Source organism: Kuraishia capsulata, genomic scaffold (assembly GCF_000576695.1).
Source record: "Kuraishia capsulata CBS 1993 genomic scaffold, Kuraishia_capsulata_scaffold_1, whole genome shotgun sequence".
In the NCBI taxonomy this organism is placed as follows: domain Eukaryota; kingdom Fungi; phylum Ascomycota; class Pichiomycetes; order Pichiales; family Pichiaceae; genus Kuraishia; species Kuraishia capsulata.
Genome location: NW_019172950.1, coordinates 140,679 through 156,628, shown reverse-complemented (window position 1 = coordinate 156,628; position 15,950 = coordinate 140,679). Strand labels below are relative to the sequence as shown.

At 46.3% G+C, this 15,950-nt stretch overlaps 10 protein-coding genes across 10 annotated transcripts; 7 read left to right on the top strand and 3 right to left on the bottom strand.

Annotated features, from left to right (window-relative positions):
• Positions 1-143: 143 nt before the first annotated feature.
• On the top strand, positions 144-2,312 carry KUCA_T00000089001 (uncharacterized protein; the record flags this gene model as incomplete). Its single annotated transcript, XM_022604594.1, has 1 exon — positions 144-2,312. One exon carries the CDS (start codon positions 144-146, stop codon positions 2,310-2,312), a length of 2,169 nt encoding a protein of 722 aa, XP_022456147.1.
• Positions 2,313-2,734: 422 nt separating this feature from the next.
• KUCA_T00000088001 (uncharacterized protein) lies at positions 2,735-3,632 on the top strand (the record flags this gene model as incomplete). The annotated part of the gene is made up of 2 exons (XM_022604593.1): positions 2,735-2,921; positions 2,986-3,632. 2 exons carry the CDS (start codon positions 2,735-2,737, stop codon positions 3,630-3,632), a joined length of 834 nt encoding a protein of 277 aa, XP_022456146.1.
• Positions 3,633-4,345: 713 nt separating this feature from the next.
• KUCA_T00000087001 (uncharacterized protein) lies at positions 4,346-6,520 on the top strand (the record flags this gene model as incomplete). The annotated part of the gene is made up of 1 exon (XM_022604592.1): positions 4,346-6,520. One exon carries the CDS (start codon positions 4,346-4,348, stop codon positions 6,518-6,520), a length of 2,175 nt encoding a protein of 724 aa, XP_022456145.1.
• Positions 6,521-6,846: 326 nt separating this feature from the next.
• On the top strand, positions 6,847-7,962 carry KUCA_T00000086001 (uncharacterized protein; the record flags this gene model as incomplete). Its single annotated transcript, XM_022604591.1, has 1 exon — positions 6,847-7,962. One exon carries the CDS (start codon positions 6,847-6,849, stop codon positions 7,960-7,962), a length of 1,116 nt encoding a protein of 371 aa, XP_022456144.1.
• Positions 7,963-8,465: 503 nt separating this feature from the next.
• KUCA_T00000085001 (uncharacterized protein) lies at positions 8,466-9,377 on the top strand (the record flags this gene model as incomplete). The annotated part of the gene is made up of 1 exon (XM_022604590.1): positions 8,466-9,377. One exon carries the CDS (start codon positions 8,466-8,468, stop codon positions 9,375-9,377), a length of 912 nt encoding a protein of 303 aa, XP_022456143.1.
• Positions 9,378-10,006: 629 nt separating this feature from the next.
• On the top strand, positions 10,007-10,495 carry KUCA_T00000084001 (uncharacterized protein; the record flags this gene model as incomplete). The annotated part of the gene is made up of 1 exon (XM_022604589.1): positions 10,007-10,495. One exon carries the CDS (start codon positions 10,007-10,009, stop codon positions 10,493-10,495), a length of 489 nt encoding a protein of 162 aa, XP_022456142.1.
• Positions 10,496-10,592: 97 nt separating this feature from the next.
• On the bottom strand, positions 10,593-11,186 carry KUCA_T00000083001 (uncharacterized protein; the record flags this gene model as incomplete). The annotated part of the gene is made up of 1 exon (XM_022604588.1): positions 10,593-11,186. One exon carries the CDS (start codon positions 11,184-11,186, stop codon positions 10,593-10,595), a length of 594 nt encoding a protein of 197 aa, XP_022456141.1.
• Positions 11,187-11,399: 213 nt separating this feature from the next.
• KUCA_T00000082001 (uncharacterized protein) lies at positions 11,400-11,885 on the top strand (the record flags this gene model as incomplete). The annotated part of the gene is made up of 1 exon (XM_022604587.1): positions 11,400-11,885. One exon carries the CDS (start codon positions 11,400-11,402, stop codon positions 11,883-11,885), a length of 486 nt encoding a protein of 161 aa, XP_022456140.1.
• Positions 11,886-12,023: 138 nt separating this feature from the next.
• On the bottom strand, positions 12,024-13,664 carry KUCA_T00000081001 (uncharacterized protein; the record flags this gene model as incomplete). Its single annotated transcript, XM_022604586.1, has 1 exon — positions 12,024-13,664. The coding sequence occupies one exon, from the start codon at positions 13,662-13,664 to the stop codon at positions 12,024-12,026; it is 1,641 nt and encodes a 546-aa protein (XP_022456139.1).
• Positions 13,665-14,911: 1,247 nt separating this feature from the next.
• On the bottom strand, positions 14,912-15,901 carry KUCA_T00000080001 (uncharacterized protein; the record flags this gene model as incomplete). Its single annotated transcript, XM_022604584.1, has 1 exon — positions 14,912-15,901. One exon carries the CDS (start codon positions 15,899-15,901, stop codon positions 14,912-14,914), a length of 990 nt encoding a protein of 329 aa, XP_022456138.1.
• Between the last annotated feature and the right edge of the window lie 49 nt (positions 15,902-15,950).

Genomic DNA, 15,950 nt, shown 5'->3' with positions numbered 1-15,950 from the left:
AACATCTCAGACGTACTTGTCTTGCTTACGCTAATTGTTCTTACTGCTTATTTGGTTGTTTGCTATTTTAAAGTGATCTCTTTGTGATCTTTCCCTTGTTCGCAACTTGGTGAAGAGCTCTTTTTTCTGTCTTCCTGTTTGCAATGGGTGCTGCCGTTTACTATTCTACTGAGGCGTTCGCCAATCCAGGACCGGCTCCTAGGCCTCCTCAGCATCATACTGGATCCTCCGAAATGGGTCCAATTCACACAACTATCAACCTCAAGAAGAGACAAGGCTGGGTCCAGGTGAAAGACGAAGGCCTGATTTCCTTCAGATGGCCCAAGAAGTATCTCGTATTGAACGAGTCAACTCTAGATTTCTACAAGAACGACACATACAATCACGACGACGTGTGGCTTTCGATGCCTCTGTTCAATATTTCATCCGTGGTGAAGAACCAGATGAAGCCTAATTGCTTTGAGATCGTGCTGAGAAGACAAAGCTCTTCCAACCAGAAGTCTGTTTTTGTTAGTGTGAAGTCCGAAAAGGATCTGAACACATGGATTGATAGCATTTTATCCAAGTGTCCATTGACCCTTGGATTCTCTAACCCTATCAACTTTACTCACAAAGTCCATGTGGGCTTCGACCCTGCTTCTGGGTCGTTTACTGGGCTACCGGCAACCTGGAAGTCACTTTTACAGCAGTCACACATCACCACGGAAGACTGGTCCAAGGACCCCCTTGCTGTGATTGAGGTTTTGGAGTTCTATTCCGATACGATGGCTAGTCCCAGCCTGGACCTCGATGACAGCTTCGACCAGAACACCAAGCTCGTGAACTCGAACTTGAATGAATGGACTAAACCACCCAAATCTCAGCCCCCCTCTGTTCCTGCCGCCTTCAAGCCTACCAGGAGGGCTCCTCCTCCGCCACAACAGTCCCAGCAATCGCGGCCGAAATCACAGTTGCAGTCACACCAGGCTCCTATCACCTCTACTCCTCCAAAACAGTCTCCTCAGCACCATGCCCAACAAACTCCAACTGCACAAATGCAGGAGATGAAGTTGACTCCTGTGAGACGTGCTCCCCCTCCGCCTTTTCAGACTCCTAGTGGTAGCTTCAAGTCCGGAAGGTACCCAACGGACATCAACCACAAACCCACTAGTAATAACAACACACCAGCTGTCGCCACGAGTGGAGTCAAGCCAATGCCAAATCCTTACCTGCAGTCATCACCAACCAAGGCCAAAACCCCAATGGCCCATTCTGCTGCCCATGCTGCTGCCAATGCCGCTGCTGCTTCTGCTTCTGCTTCTGCTTCGGCCTCTATTCAGCAACAAAACAACAACAAACTGATGGTTGGCACGCCTCAGCGCAAGCAGAATGCGGAAAAGAGAATATCTACCATGACTGAGGCGCAAATCATGGCCAGGCTGAGGTCTGTGGTTATCAATCAAGATCCTCACAGCAGGTTCCAGGTGCTGGAGAAAGCAGGTCAAGGGGCCTCTGGATCCGTTTACGTCGCGGCACCAACTCAAAATCATCCTAGATTATACCAACAGTTCTCTAAGATCGCAATCAAACAGATTGATCTGTCGAAGCAGGGTAGAAAGGAGCTCATAGTGAATGAGATTTTGGTGATGAAAGACTCGAGGCATGACAATATTGTGAACTTCCTGGAGGCCTATTTGAACGGTTCGTATGACTTGTGGGTTATCATGGAGTACATGGAGGGTGGTGCTTTGACGGATGTCATTGAGAACAATGAGGGTTTAATGAACGAGTCGCAGATCGCTAGAATATGTCTTGAAACTGTCAAAGGTCTACAGCATCTTCACAACAAGAACATCATACATCGTGATATCAAGTCTGATAACATTCTTTTGAACAAGAGAGGACAAGTTAAGATCACCGACTTTGGCTTCTGTGCCAAGTTGACCGAGCAGAAGAACAAGAGAGCCACCATGGTTGGAACTCCTTATTGGATGGCACCAGAGGTAGTCAAAGTTCGTGAATACGACTCTAAGGTGGATATCTGGTCTCTCGGTATTATGTGCATTGAGATGATCGAAGGAGAGCCTCCATACCTGAACGAAGAGCCTCTGAAAGCTCTCTATCTGATCGCTACAAATGGTACTCCCAAACTGAAGCATGCCGATCTCTTGTCTTTGGAGATCAAGAAGTTCTTGTCGATATGTCTATGTGTTGACGTCAAGTACAGGGCCACAACTGAGGAATTGTTGAAACATGAGTTTTTGGCCAAGTCTTGTCGGGTTGATGAGTTGGAGGTGTTGTTGAAATGGAAGCAGGGTGATCAACAACAATAAGCCGGCATGAAGAGCAAAATCGGGCCTGGTGCTTGTTTGAGCGATGCTTGCCGGAATCTTTCGTTTCTTTGAATTTAATCCTAATAGCGCTTATCGCTTTAATTGACATTATCTGATTTTGGTCTTGGTATAGTGTAGTCTTCCATTTTGCTTTGGAAATTGTGAGATATGCGGTGATCGGCCATATTTATGCAAGTTTATTTTCATCTGACTCGACTCGATGATCACCTTCTCTTTCGTTTCCTTAACTTGACCAAAGAGCTCAAATTGAACAGTACCGTTTTCAGTTATCATCCCAATCTACATTTGATACTTGGGCGTGCCTCGACTAAAACGGCCTTCCCCAGTTCTTCGGGCATATCTATCTAAGCCAGTTCATCTCCAGTGAGCTCCTGAATTGAGTTGACAGGCTGAGTGTTCCAATGAGTACTGTTATTCATCCATTGGTTCTGTTCACAATTGGCGAGACCTTGACGCGGAGAATCGACTCCAACGTTGGAGTCTTGTTAGCCAGGTCTGGTTCGAAATCGTGCGCCGTGGTCGCGAGCTTCCCCTTAGTGTTGAGTGGTGACTTTCAACTCTCCAAATTTGATGGATTGCTGAAAGACTGTAAGTTTGGACCAGGTGAGAATTAAATCTGCAGTTTGCACTTTTCATACTAACACTTCTGCAGTTTCTGTGGTTTACCCAGCATCGCAATTCTATGGGTTCTACTATATAACATCTGCTGATGCGACCTCCGAGACAGTGATCAAGACACAAATTGCTGAGCTCTATAATGGTGCGAACATATATCTGGCCGATGATTCAAAAAGACCAGTAATGAGATTTGACAGGAACGTATTTGAAAACGACGGCCAGAACGAGAATGGTTCGGAGATTCCATTCGTCAATCTGTATGATCTTGTCAGCAACGACCCGATCGAGTACTCCATGAGGTCATTTGCATCGGAAAAAATTGCAATTGATGGTATATCTCACCATTTGAAAGACAGCACTGCAGATGCCAAGTCTAGTGAATCGACTCTGGCGAAGCTGGATACGGCTGTTGCCGATATGGAGGCCTTTCTGGCCACAATGAGAGGAAACATCGAAGACACATTACAGTACTTGTACAAGGTGCAATTGGGAGAAACGCGAAAGGACGATTCTTTTTTGATCCAGCTGGAAACGATACTGGATAAGATTGACCGTTTGTCGCGTGAAGATCACGATATACCGCGTACCAATTCCCGCTTGGTGCAAAAACTAAAGGACGAGATCAGTTTGAACCTATCCTTGGTGCTGACTCAGGTTGAGTTAGTGGAAAGGCAGATATGAAGAGGGCGTGGACAAATCTAGCGAACGCATGCATACTGTGGACGTATTCTGAGCTATGCTATACGATGCCACGGCATAATGTACAATATACAGGAAAAAACGTCTGAAATCCGCGCGGCTCTAAATACATCTCAAATATATACGGACGTGTTCACCTCCATGGAGTGATATTTTTAGCGCGAATGGCTCGAAATTGGCGGGGTGTGCCAACCTCAAAATCCCACCTCGGCGGCAGATCCTACATAATTAGCTGTAAGCGGGGCTGAACCGGTCTTTTAGTCTGCGTCATGGTTTACAAAGGGGGCATGAATAGGTCTAAGATGCCTTAAAAATAGTCTACCGCTTAACTTCGATGGGCGGTTGTGGCTTAAAGAGAACACTTCGTTTAAACATATTGATAGCGAGACCCATGTAAATAATATTCACCCGTAGGGTTCAGCGCTTAAGGTTTATTTTTTCCAAGGTTCGGTAAATTAGCTGGAGTTACACGCCGTCATTAGACAGATGTACTACTCATCGAAAAAAGTTGCAGATCACGGCAACGCGGGATTTTGCTACTACTCTCTCTCTTTTTTCATTGAACCATCTTTTGCTGAATCTTACTTTTAGTGTACGAGCTCTAGGGAGATACATGAGTCTCTGCGTATATTTATAGTGTATTTGATTATATACACCACTACTCATATACTGCGCTTGGTACACTCTGTTGAAGGATGACTCGCTTCAAACCGAGTCCCATATCTCGATCGAAACTGTTGAACCACTTTCCGCGCTTGTCGAGAAACCTTTTACTGGCAATTGGGGTTTTGTGTATCGTGGCATATGTTTGGCATGATGGACAAGGTACGGTTCCTGCTAATGTGGCTGCTGTGGTGTATTCAAAGCAGTCTTCAGCTAGCGAGCCCACGGTTGGTGGCGATATCCAAGCCAAAGTTGGCCAGATTAATGATCTTTTAATTGACCAGGACTTGAGTGTGATTGAGAAAGAATTGGCCAATGGTGACCTGGAAAAAGTGAAGGAAAAGGTGGGCAAACTGAAGGAAAACAGACAGGACGCAAAGTCATTAAATGCCAGGGGTGGGTCTAGAACCCAGGAAGACCTGATGATCAAATTGGACGCGCTTTTAGATGCAAAATTGGCTGCTCTCAAGGAAAGCCTGTCTCCCACAGAAATTAAAATAAGATCGGATTCAGATACTATACTCAAAGCTCAAATCAAGCCCAGGCTGCAGACGCTGGTAGCAGACCTGGCCGTCACAGAATCCATGCCAACAATACAGAAGTTTTACATCAACCTGGTGAAGGTTATGCTGGAAAGTGAGCCTCTCACAAAGCTACACAAACGCAAATATGGATTGTCCAATGATAAGGTATTTACTGTGCCTATGGACAGAGACTACACTGGGCCCATGCTGACTGAGGCTTTCCTGGATGACTGTCTCAAATTTCCTAAAGACTTCATAGAAGAGATGAAGAATTCACATTCGAAATTTGTGAACGATATGCCCAAGTCATATCCGGATGAGATGTACTCTGGCAGTGGTATTGTGATCAATGGAGGTCGAGAGTTCTCGTGGTTGGCATTACTTAGTATAAAGATGATGCGCGATAATGGCGGAACCTTGCCTGTAGAGGTGGTGATGCCTTATCCTGAAGACTACGAACCTGAATTGTGTGAGGAGATATTGCCTGGTTTGAATGCGAAGTGTATTCAACTGGCAGATCTGTTTGGAGAGAAGCTGTTGAAAAAGCTCGACTTCAAAAAGTATCAATACAAGGCGTTGGTGTTGCTGGCTACAAGTTTCGAAAATGTGCTACTATTGGACAGTGATAACATCCCATTGTCGCCACTTACCGAAGACATGTTTGAAAAAGAGCCGTTCAAGTCTAATGGGCTGGTCCTGTGGCCTGACTACTGGAGACGGTTCACTTCCCCAAAGTTCTACGATATTGCAGGTATCAAAGTTGATGATTATCCAGACAGGGCAGGCATTGACCAATACGAGAACCTGCGGGAGTATCTTCCCCGTTCGTACAGTGCGAAGGAAGAACTGCCCTTGCACGATCGTAAAGGTGCCATTCCTGATCCTTCAACCGAATCAGGTCAGCTGATGATCTCCAAGAAGCAGCATTTCAAGACTTTGATGCTCTCATTCTACTACAACTTCTATGGTCCAGACCAGTTCTACCCTCTGCTTACTCAGTCAAGACCTGGTGAAGGTGATAAGGAGACTTTTGCGTCCGCTGCTACTGTGTTCAATCTTCCATTCTACACCGTTCATCAAAGGGTCATGGCCAATGGCTATTGGGGAGACGACGGTTTTCATGGTTCTGGAATGATGCAATTTGATCCCATCACCGACTATGCCAGTGTCCAGACCTATCTCGCCAAGATGAAGGCAGGCGAATTGGGCACGTGGACGGATTCCAGATTGTACAACTTCATCAACTCCAAGCCAAAAACGCCGTTGTTCATGCATGCCAACTTCCCCAAGCTAGAGCCTTTCTCGATGATCAAAAATGGAGATTTGAAGAACAAAATGGGTGAAAGAGTGAAGATGTTTACCGCCTACGACTTCATGCCTCCTGCCTTCGAAAGGCATATCTGGGAAACCATGGACTTGTACTTCTGTCAAGAGCAATTGCCTTTCAAATACATCAAAACAAACTTCCCCGAGAGCGTCGATAAACGCAAGGAGGAATGTGCGGAAATCCAAGAACATCTGAAGTTCCTCACGGAGTTTGAGAGTGATTGGCTTCTGGAGAATGCCCAAAAGAAGTTGAATGGGGAATCCATCAACCGCTTGTTGGCTGATGCGAAAGAGGAGGAACCAGTACAGAAGGCTAAGGCCCAAGGAGCCCAAGCAGATGCTGAACCGGAGGCCTAATAGCTTATGCGTTTTTCATTCACGCATCTTTATAATTGTCTATGCAACAAAATTTCAGTGTAACTTTAACCTATCTCCGTGCGCTTCTTTGAGCTGCTCCGTTGCTGCTATTCACTGGGTTGGTTTTGCTGCAAGAACAGGGGGTGCGTCTACCACCTGCAGATGGTCAGACCACGCTATCACCACGTGAGGTTGACCAAAGAGTATGGAGAGATAAACGCCTAAAACATGAGTGGTGCGTATAAAAGGAAAACTTATTGCCAGGACTCAACGCTCTATGATTGTGGAAATAACTATCAGTTATCAAAATTCAAACGAACAATCTAATGAAAGGATTACTTTATTACGGAAACAGAGATCTTCGGTACTCTGAAGACATCGAGACCCCACAGATAAGAAATGCAAATGAGGTGCAAATCGATGTCGCGTGGTGTGGAATTTGTGGCTCAGACTTGCACGAGTATCTAGAAGGCCCACTTTTCATGCCCACGGTTGCAGATCATATTTCTGGCAAAAAGATGCCGCTGTGTATTGGACATGAGTTCAGTGGGGTGGTGAAAACCATTGGAAAGGATGTCACCCATGTCAAGGTTGGTGACAACGTTGTTGTGGAAGCCACAACACATTGCTCTGATAGGCCAAGATTCTGTAACGATCACTCCAAGTGTCTGGCCTGTTCTCAGGGTTTTTTCAATTGCTGCAGTCGTCTGAGTTTCACGGGACTTGGAACGGACCACGGTGGGTTCAGCGACACCGTGGTCGTAGGTGCGGATCACGTCTTGAAAATCCCAGATAATATTCCCCTTGATATCGGTGCACTGGTTGAGCCCCTGAGTGTTGCGTGGCATGCAGTGGAGCGCTCTAACCTGAGAGAAGGTCAAAGTGCTTTAGTTCTTGGGGGTGGACCGATAGGTCTGGCTGTTGTGATGGCCTTACAAGGTCACAATGCGGGCAAAATTGTTGTCAGTGAACCTGCAGAGATTAGAAGACAGTTCGCGGCCAATCTGGGAGTCGAGGTTTTCAACCCTACCGAACATGACGATTGTGTGGGTGCACTTAGAGAGCTCATGGGCATCAAGGAAGGATTCGATGCTTCATACGACTGTTCTGGAGTTCCTGCTACCCTTCTCCAGTCGATTGAGGCGTTAGGCCCTAAAGGTATTGCTATTAACGTGGCGGTATGGCCCAACGTTCCAACCCCATATATGCCTATGGATCTGACATTCCAGGAAAAAACTGCTACCGGATCTATGTGCTACACAATAACGGACTTCGAGCAGGTGATTGAGGCGTTGCACACGGGCCAGATGTCCATGGAAAAGGTAAGAATGCTAATCACTGGTAAGATCAATCTCAAGGACGGAATAGAACAGGGCTTCGCCCGGTTGATCAGCCATAAAGAGCAGAATGTCAAGATCCTAGTCACTCCCCACGCAATCTAAAAATACAAGCCGCAACAATTGGATCAGCCCCATACAAGTTTCGAGGGCTTAAATGTCCAAGCCTCTGCTAATTACGTGCATGAATAAATCCGGTGACTGTGGAGAAAGCTGAACCCCCCACCAATGGCTGAGCGGTAACAATCCGATTGCAATGGCCAATATGACCTTGACTCTCACGTTGGCTCGGTGGAACGGTCCAAGACACTCTCGGAGTTTCAACCATCTTAAAACCCCACTATTTGCTTCACAATGGAATCATTTTCGCTAATTCTGGCCGTTAATCTAAAAATAAAACGATGCAGGCCTCATCGCCGAATCGGGTAATACCACATCACAGCCCCTTTTTATTTTTCTGCACAGCCCTGAAACTGTCTTCGCAAATTGTGCTGTTTAGGATCTACATCGAAGATTTAAGGATAACTCTTCTTCTCTCTTTCCTTCGTGGTTTTCTAGTTTTACTCTATTAAACTTCTAGGTAATCTCATCTTCCTGTCTGTTCTTCAATGGGTTGTTTAAGATTCTGTTTCATTCTGATCCCGTCATTCTTGACTCTATGTGCTCTTGTGCTGAGTGCGATCGCGTGTTCAGGAGCTTCTGGTAAGAACAAGCTGCTCACGTCGGTGTACGAGTTGAAACTTAACTTCGCAGATGCTGATGTTAGTCAGCTGTTGAACGTTAGTCTGGGTGACAGTGTCTCGCTTAGCGACGTGGGGATTTCGGACGTGTACATCTTTGGTATGTGGGGTCATTGCCAGGGAAATCTCAACTCTTCCGCAGATTCCGGGTCTACCACTCTGGATAAGGATCTGAACCTGAACAGTGGTGTTACATGGACTCATTGCTCGAAGCCCAAAGCCATGTATGTCTTTGATCCCGTGTCTTTCTTCAGCGACCAGCTGAACGTCTCTTCGTCCCTCTCCTCTACTGTTGAAGATTTGGCCGATGACATTGGAATTTCGCTGCCATCCAAGATTGATGACTACACAAAAACAGCCAAGATTCTCTCAAAGCTGATTTTCATCTGTACGATCATTGGTGTGGTGCTTGCGTTCGTCACTTTAGTCCTAGGATTCCTCACAGGGTGTTGCTGCGGCGGTGGTATGGGATGTTTTGTTACGTTTATCTCATTGCTGTCAACTGTCTCGCTCCTTTTGGCCTGTGGTGCCAGTACTGGAATGTACCAGTATATTGTGCACCAATTTTCCAACGCTTCCGCCTATGGGGTCGATGCAACCATGAGCAAGAACTACCTAGGCGCCTTCTGGGGTGGTCTGGGTGCCTCTTTACTGTCCACGGTGTTCTGGTTCCTGAGTTCATGTTGCTCTTGTTGCGGTAGCGCTCCTTCAGGAGGCTGTTGCGGCAGGCGTGGACCACTTCCGGATGACGAGAAGCCAATGCTTGTGTATTCTCATTGATCTGAAGGTGTTGGTGTGAGGGCGTGCGTTTTTGAAAGAATCACAAGCAAACAAAAATGAATAAAAAAAGGATAAAAAGAGAACAAAAAACAAAGTTCAGGAGTGGAGCCAATTCAAACTCCTGGCTCAGTTGCGAGCGGTGTACAATACTGGGGACTATTCGTGGATAGCATATATTTATACTACATTAACAAAAATTACAACGATTTTGAGGGACAAATATCAGAATTTAATCTGCTGTTCATATCGCGTTATTCGGATATCCGTAAGATCGCAGGTTTGACAAGTTTGATTGGCGTAGCTGCTGAAAAATATGCAGAGCCTAAATATTAAGTGATAAAAAGCTGTGCCATGGCTCACACGACAGGATGGGCTGGGCTGATGTGGGATGGGTGTAGTGTGCCGGTTCGCATAGTGGGATGGTGGGATATTGCCGGTTGTATAGTGCGCCGGTTCTGCCGGTTCTGTCGGAATTTGACCGGCACTGGCAGTTGAAATTGAAGTCGTGGTTGTGCTAATAAACTCCACGAAGATAATCATGTGAGATCATACCCTTGAATACGGCTTGTACTCTACGCTATTATTCGCGAATTCTTTCTCCTATTATTCCTTCGAACCCAATTCCAATAATGTCCATAGTCTTTACACTTGCTCCATATCACGTTCTCGGCTTCTCGCTGTTATACGGAACAACCACTTTCCACTCCTATATCTCCTCCCCTATTGCCTTCAAGGTGCTTCCAAGGAAGGAGTTTGGAGTACTCCAGAAGCATATTTTTCCCGGGTATTTTCTGGCTCAATCTGTTGGTCCCATCCTGATTGGCCTAACTGCGCCATACACTTTGGCTACTGCTGGAATCGCGAGTTTGGTTGTTAGTTCCCTTGGCGGATTGGTCAACTACGCTTACTTGCTACCAAAGACCCAGGGAATTAAGGAACAGAGACTGGCTCTTAACGAAGATGAAGCAGCTGAGCCAAGTGCCGAAATGAAGAAACTGACCAGTCAATTTGGAAAGTTTCACGGATTGAGTCTTTTGTTCAATTTGGTGAGTTTCCTGGGGTTGACAGTGTACGGGTTCCAGCTCACGAAGGGTCTGCTGAAGACGATTCCCAAATGAGGAAATATCATATTCTTCTATTTTTGATTAAGGCAGCAATTTAAAATTTGTCCGTTTCAACTATTCGTTCTTTCCTATGTACATATAAGGCATTTTATTACAAGTTTGGAGGAAGTAACATGGCTGCCACCTGTGTTGGGCTTCTCTCTGTTGCCAACAAATCGTAACTCTGGGCACCCGCTTTGGTGTCGCTGATCTCCAACTGTATTCCCAGTTCGTGGAACCTTTGCTTCGTCCTTGGATCGAGCATTCTGGAGCGTGAGCCGAGTCCTAACACCAGCAGCTCCGGCTTGGGAAAAACTGTTTTCAGCAAACTATAGCAAACATCATCTTTGAAATGAACCATGGACCCTTTCTGGGTAAATTCAAGACCAAACTTGTCGGGTTCGGTCTCTTTTCCTAGGTCCACCTCGAATATCTGGTTGTCCATAAGAAGAACTCCCAGTATGTTGCCCGTGTGTCTTTCGGGACTCTGAACAACCACCAGATTAGAGAAAACAATGGCATCTTGCGAGATCATCTCGATGTTGTTCTGGGGCGATTCCGTGAGCGCCAACATATCAAACTGGGAGAGATTCTTACCCAGGTTGGCAGGCTTGAATGCAGATACACCCATGTGGTGCGGTATACAGGTGCTAGAAAACAGCCTTTTCCCTGTTATACTCCTAAAGCTTCTGGATATGTGAAACATGTTTATGAGTGAATATATCAAGTGAATATGTTCTGGGAAGATCTGGAAGCACTTGAGTTCTCTTTCTTCTGCACTCCCCTTTAAACAGCGGGTCAGATATAGTAGTGTAAACCCCGATTCGGTGGTTCGTTACCCGGACATTTTACCAGAGACTTGGTGAACTTTTCAAGTGCATGACAACGTAGAAGCCTTCTTTATAATCCAACATCAAGCATGCCACCATATAACGGAGCTATCAAGGCGGTGTCCGTTGCCAGAAATGGTGTTGGCGCCTTTATCAGACCCTGCCGCAAAATAACGCTGCAGTACTGTAATGTCGGTGGATCATCGCAAGGTCTCAGAGACTTCTTGACGCAGAGGCTGACCAAGTTCGCAACCAAATATCCAGAGATCGAGTTTCAGGTTGCGCTGAAAAGAGGACATCCGATAGTGCGTGGTCTGTATAGCACAACTATGGCTTCGAACCCAGCCATTTTGACGAACGATTCCACCAAGTTGGCCGACGTCCACACCAACGTCAAGACGGTGTGTTTGAGAAACCTGAATATTGACAACGTTGAAAACAAGTTGAAGCTGATGGTGGAATCTTCCGGAAATAGGCTCTACAAGCCAAAACAAGCGGTTCAGTCGCTAAACCAGTCGGTTAGAGGCATATGGTCTCCATTCCACGTGGATAAAGACCACAGGTTCAAGATTTAAGAAGCAGAAGCATTGGAAAACCAGGAAGATAGGGGTCCGGAATTTTAGTTCCTGAGACTACAAATGTTACTGTGAGGTAAAAGCGGTAGTATTGTACATAGCTGACGAATAATATAATGTCGTTCGTCTTTGACATTTTCAGAACATGTCGTTCTCGTAAGGGCAATCGATACTTTCATGGCCTGTTCTCTCGCATAGACCGCACCATTTGTTCCTTCCGGCGGAGGCATCCACCGGTTCTGGAGGAATGTAGACTCTCAATTGTCCATCGACAACCTGCGATACCCGTCCCAGCACGGGACTGGATGCCGGAGAGTTTATCGAAGACGACGAGTTCGTCAATGATGGTACTTTCGAAACGAGAGATCCCGTCTCAAGACTGGCGATCCTAGCCTGTAAGTTCCTGATCTCCTCGTTCTTTTCGCGTTCAATGGAATCGCGCTGGTGCCTGACCAGGTCCATGGCATCTTTAGTGTACATCTGTGGAGATTTGGCCCGAGCCTTGTTGAGCTCTGTCTGGTGTGACTCCAACTGCTTGAGCTTATCCTGTAAGTCTCTGTTCTTCTGCGTCAATTGTTTTATGGTCTTTTCGTTAATCTGGAGTTCGTCTTCGAAGTTTCTAGGCTGGCTCTTTGAGGCGTCTTCCGACAGTTTTGTCAGTCTGGCAAGCTCTTTCTTATCTTCTTCGTGTCGTTTCGTCAAGTCGTTGGTCAACTCGTGTTGCTTGGCGATCTCGGCTGTCATATCTTTCATCTTTGCGTCTTTCTCCTGGAGAGTCTTCGTCAGTTGGGCTATTTGTTGCACGAGATTGGCCTTTGCAGATTCGTTATTGTTGAGCATCTTCCCTAGTTCCTCCACTCTCTTCTCCAGAGAGCTCATCGTTTGCGAATCGTTTTGATACTTCATAAGCTCTGCCTCGTACATCTCGGCACTCTCTGCAGCCTGTCTCTCCAAACTCTCAATAACCTCCATGAATTCCTGCCTCTGAGCCTCGGCATTCTTCTTCAACCTGACCATCTTGGAGTCCTTGTTGGCTAGCTCTTTTTCCATTTCCGCCAGAGCAGGCTCCAGATGGTCATGGATGGTGGATTGTAGATTCTTGAGAATGCGATTGCGCTCATCTAGTTCTTTGGAAAATCGCTCAACTTTCGAGCTCAAAGAGTTTCTTTCATCCTGCGATTTTTTCAGTTGAACTTGCAGAACCTGGATCTGAGATTCGAACTTTCTTTCCTTGGGAGACCCCGGGTGGCTGGAATGGTCTTCCGAGGAACCAGTCCTAGGCGCACTGGGCCGTCTCTGTGAACCGGTATTCTCAACATCTCCCTTGATAGGATGGATCTCCACCGGGGACTTGAGAGTTATTATTGGGAACTTCCCACCTCTGGGCTGTGGGGGCTTGTTGATGGGAGCAAAGCTCAGCGGTGATCTGTTGGGCAGCGACGTCACCATTGGAGGAGTGGCCAGCGCAGGAGTTGTATTTGCCCTTGGGGCCCTAACCGGGGTCTCAGACTCTATTATCTCTCCAGTGTATGGCGATTTGTTCTCCATTTGTGACAATTGAAGCTTCTTGTATGGCAAAAAGAGTCCCGAGTTAGGTACTCGGGTGTTGAAATATTTCCTCCCTTTGAAATCTCCAGAGTTCCTTCCCATGCTGACAGAATCGCCAACAAGCTCAACTCCAGCAAATAGCCCTGTCTTTCCTTCAACCTGGCCTTTGAACCGTAACACTCCCAAACCACCTCCGGGCAAGTCCACAGTGGTTCCAATGCTCAACTCCATTGTGTAGCGGTGTATGATGGGGAGATATAGTAGCACAGCTCACAGATGTGTGTGTGTGTGTTAACAACAAGTCGTGAACAAGATTTCGGGGATTCAAGCAGTTAAAAAATAAGGTTGAACAGAGAACAAAGGTAAACAAACAACAGAGGGCGTCTGAAGTCTATCCAAGAAACGGAGTTGGATCAAGAAAGTCTAAAGATATTGCTTAGAAAAATCAGGCTGATCGCTGGCCAAATATCCATTTTGGGACGCTGCAGTACTAAAGACGTTTGAAGGCAATATGGAGTCTAAATAGATTAGGTGCCAAAAAAAGGCAGCGCACCCGCCGAAAGTGAACACGGAAAATGTAAACAAAGCATCATGCACGAGTAAATGGGTGGTGCACTATACGCTAAACGCTGAGCCGACCGCTCGCGCCGACAATAGGATGATCCGACTTAGTTACAAGTATGAGCAAAAAATTCGGCCTTATTCTCTAGGATTTGTCCCCGGAACATTATATCTAAACCCTAATTGTATTTGGCCCGTGGAGAGTGGTTGATGTAGAAGCAACACCAGGTGTTTAGATTGGCATCTCTGCCCAGATCAGTGCTAACGTAGGCCCAATTGGATTAGTTTGCTAAAGTAGTTTGAGAATCTGGTTGTCGTTGCTCTTTCTGCCGGGCATTGAGCATTGACCTTCAGTGGTTTGCCTTGCAGACCAGGGTTATCGTGCCGCTTATGGTGTTTGGCACCCTCAAAAACAGGAGACGCCGACCAGATCTAACGCAGAACCCACATCAGTGAATATCCATCGATCAGGCTCTCGTACATGCAAAGAGCAAAGCCGTGTACGAACTGGGAGATCTATTCTGCACGCCTTGTCAATTCTGCAATTGAGAAATAAGAGCTTGAATACTATTGTCACTTGCATCAAACAGGATGACGCGCGTGTGCTTCCGGCCAATGAGCGTCTACCTGGTGTTGTTTTGATTTGTATACACTTTGACTACTTTGCCTAGTAGATATAGATTGCTAACTTGTAAAGCTTGAAAATGTTGTTATTTCGTGCTAAAAGTAATTGTCAAGCTAGCGCCCAATTTCTACAATAAAAACTGACCACCAAAATTCCACACAAATACAAAAATCCAGTGCTAATTTTTACATCGTGCATTGGCAAGATCCCGTTTACAAGAAAAAACCCTGATCCGGACCCTTCTGATCGATATCCAAAATAAATGATGCAATGCACTGCACCATGCTATTTCCTAGTGGCTTGGAAAATGTTGCGAGGAAGCCTGATACTCCAGTATTCTTTCCCTGTTGGAGACGGCCGCAAGAACAACACTCTGCATGGTCTTCAAACGGGTCTCTCTTACCCCAAACCCGTAATCTTCCCTTGCACAGGGGTATAGTACATGCTTCTCTTCTAACATTCCAGAAACGTTTTCCAGCGAACGCATACGCTTCATCTGGTTGGTCACCTTGACCATATCCACTGCCTGACGCATCTTGCCAACAGCATCGAATCCGGACTTGACCTGGGGAAGCAGATCGACGAAATGGGCCTCATGCCTGTTTTGAGCAACTCTGTTGGGGTTTTTCCAATCCGAAGTGTTGATCCATGGATGTCGCTGTAGCTCTTCAACAGAGGGCCGTCTAGAAGGGTTTACATTCAACATGCTTCCAATGAAGTGCTTCGCCATGTTGGAGATGTTTTTGAAATAAACGTTTTGAAAAAGAGGTTTTTCAGAAGCAACATCTTTCAGGAAGGCCTCTCTACTTTCCGTAGGAAAGGGAAACCGGCCCGAGAGTAAAACATAAGTAATGATTCCCAGAGACCAGATGTCACACTGCTTGGTGTATCCTCTTCTGGACGATGACGATCTGTACACTTCGGGTGCTGTATAGCCTGGGGTCCCTGCGGTTGAGTATATGAGCTCGTCGGTATGGGTCAACTTTTCAGCTATGCCAAAGTCAGCCAGCACTATGGGCGAATCTGGTTTGTGGTCCAAATACAGTATGTTTTCGGGCTTCAGGTCTCTGTGAACTATTCCCCTCGCATGTAAGTAGGAGACTGCAGAAAGAACCTGCTTTATCAGAAGCACGGCATCTGGCTCGCTAAACCTTTTTCTCTGACATACCCTTTCCAGTAGCTCCCCGCCAGTGGCCAGCTGGGTGACTATGTAGTACTCGGAATCGCTCTCAAACCAGTCTTTGAATGCCACAATATGCTTGTGGTGCATGTTCTGAAGCATGTTGATCTCCTGAAGTACCCTGTCCTGATCTGCCTTGCGGTCTGCATTC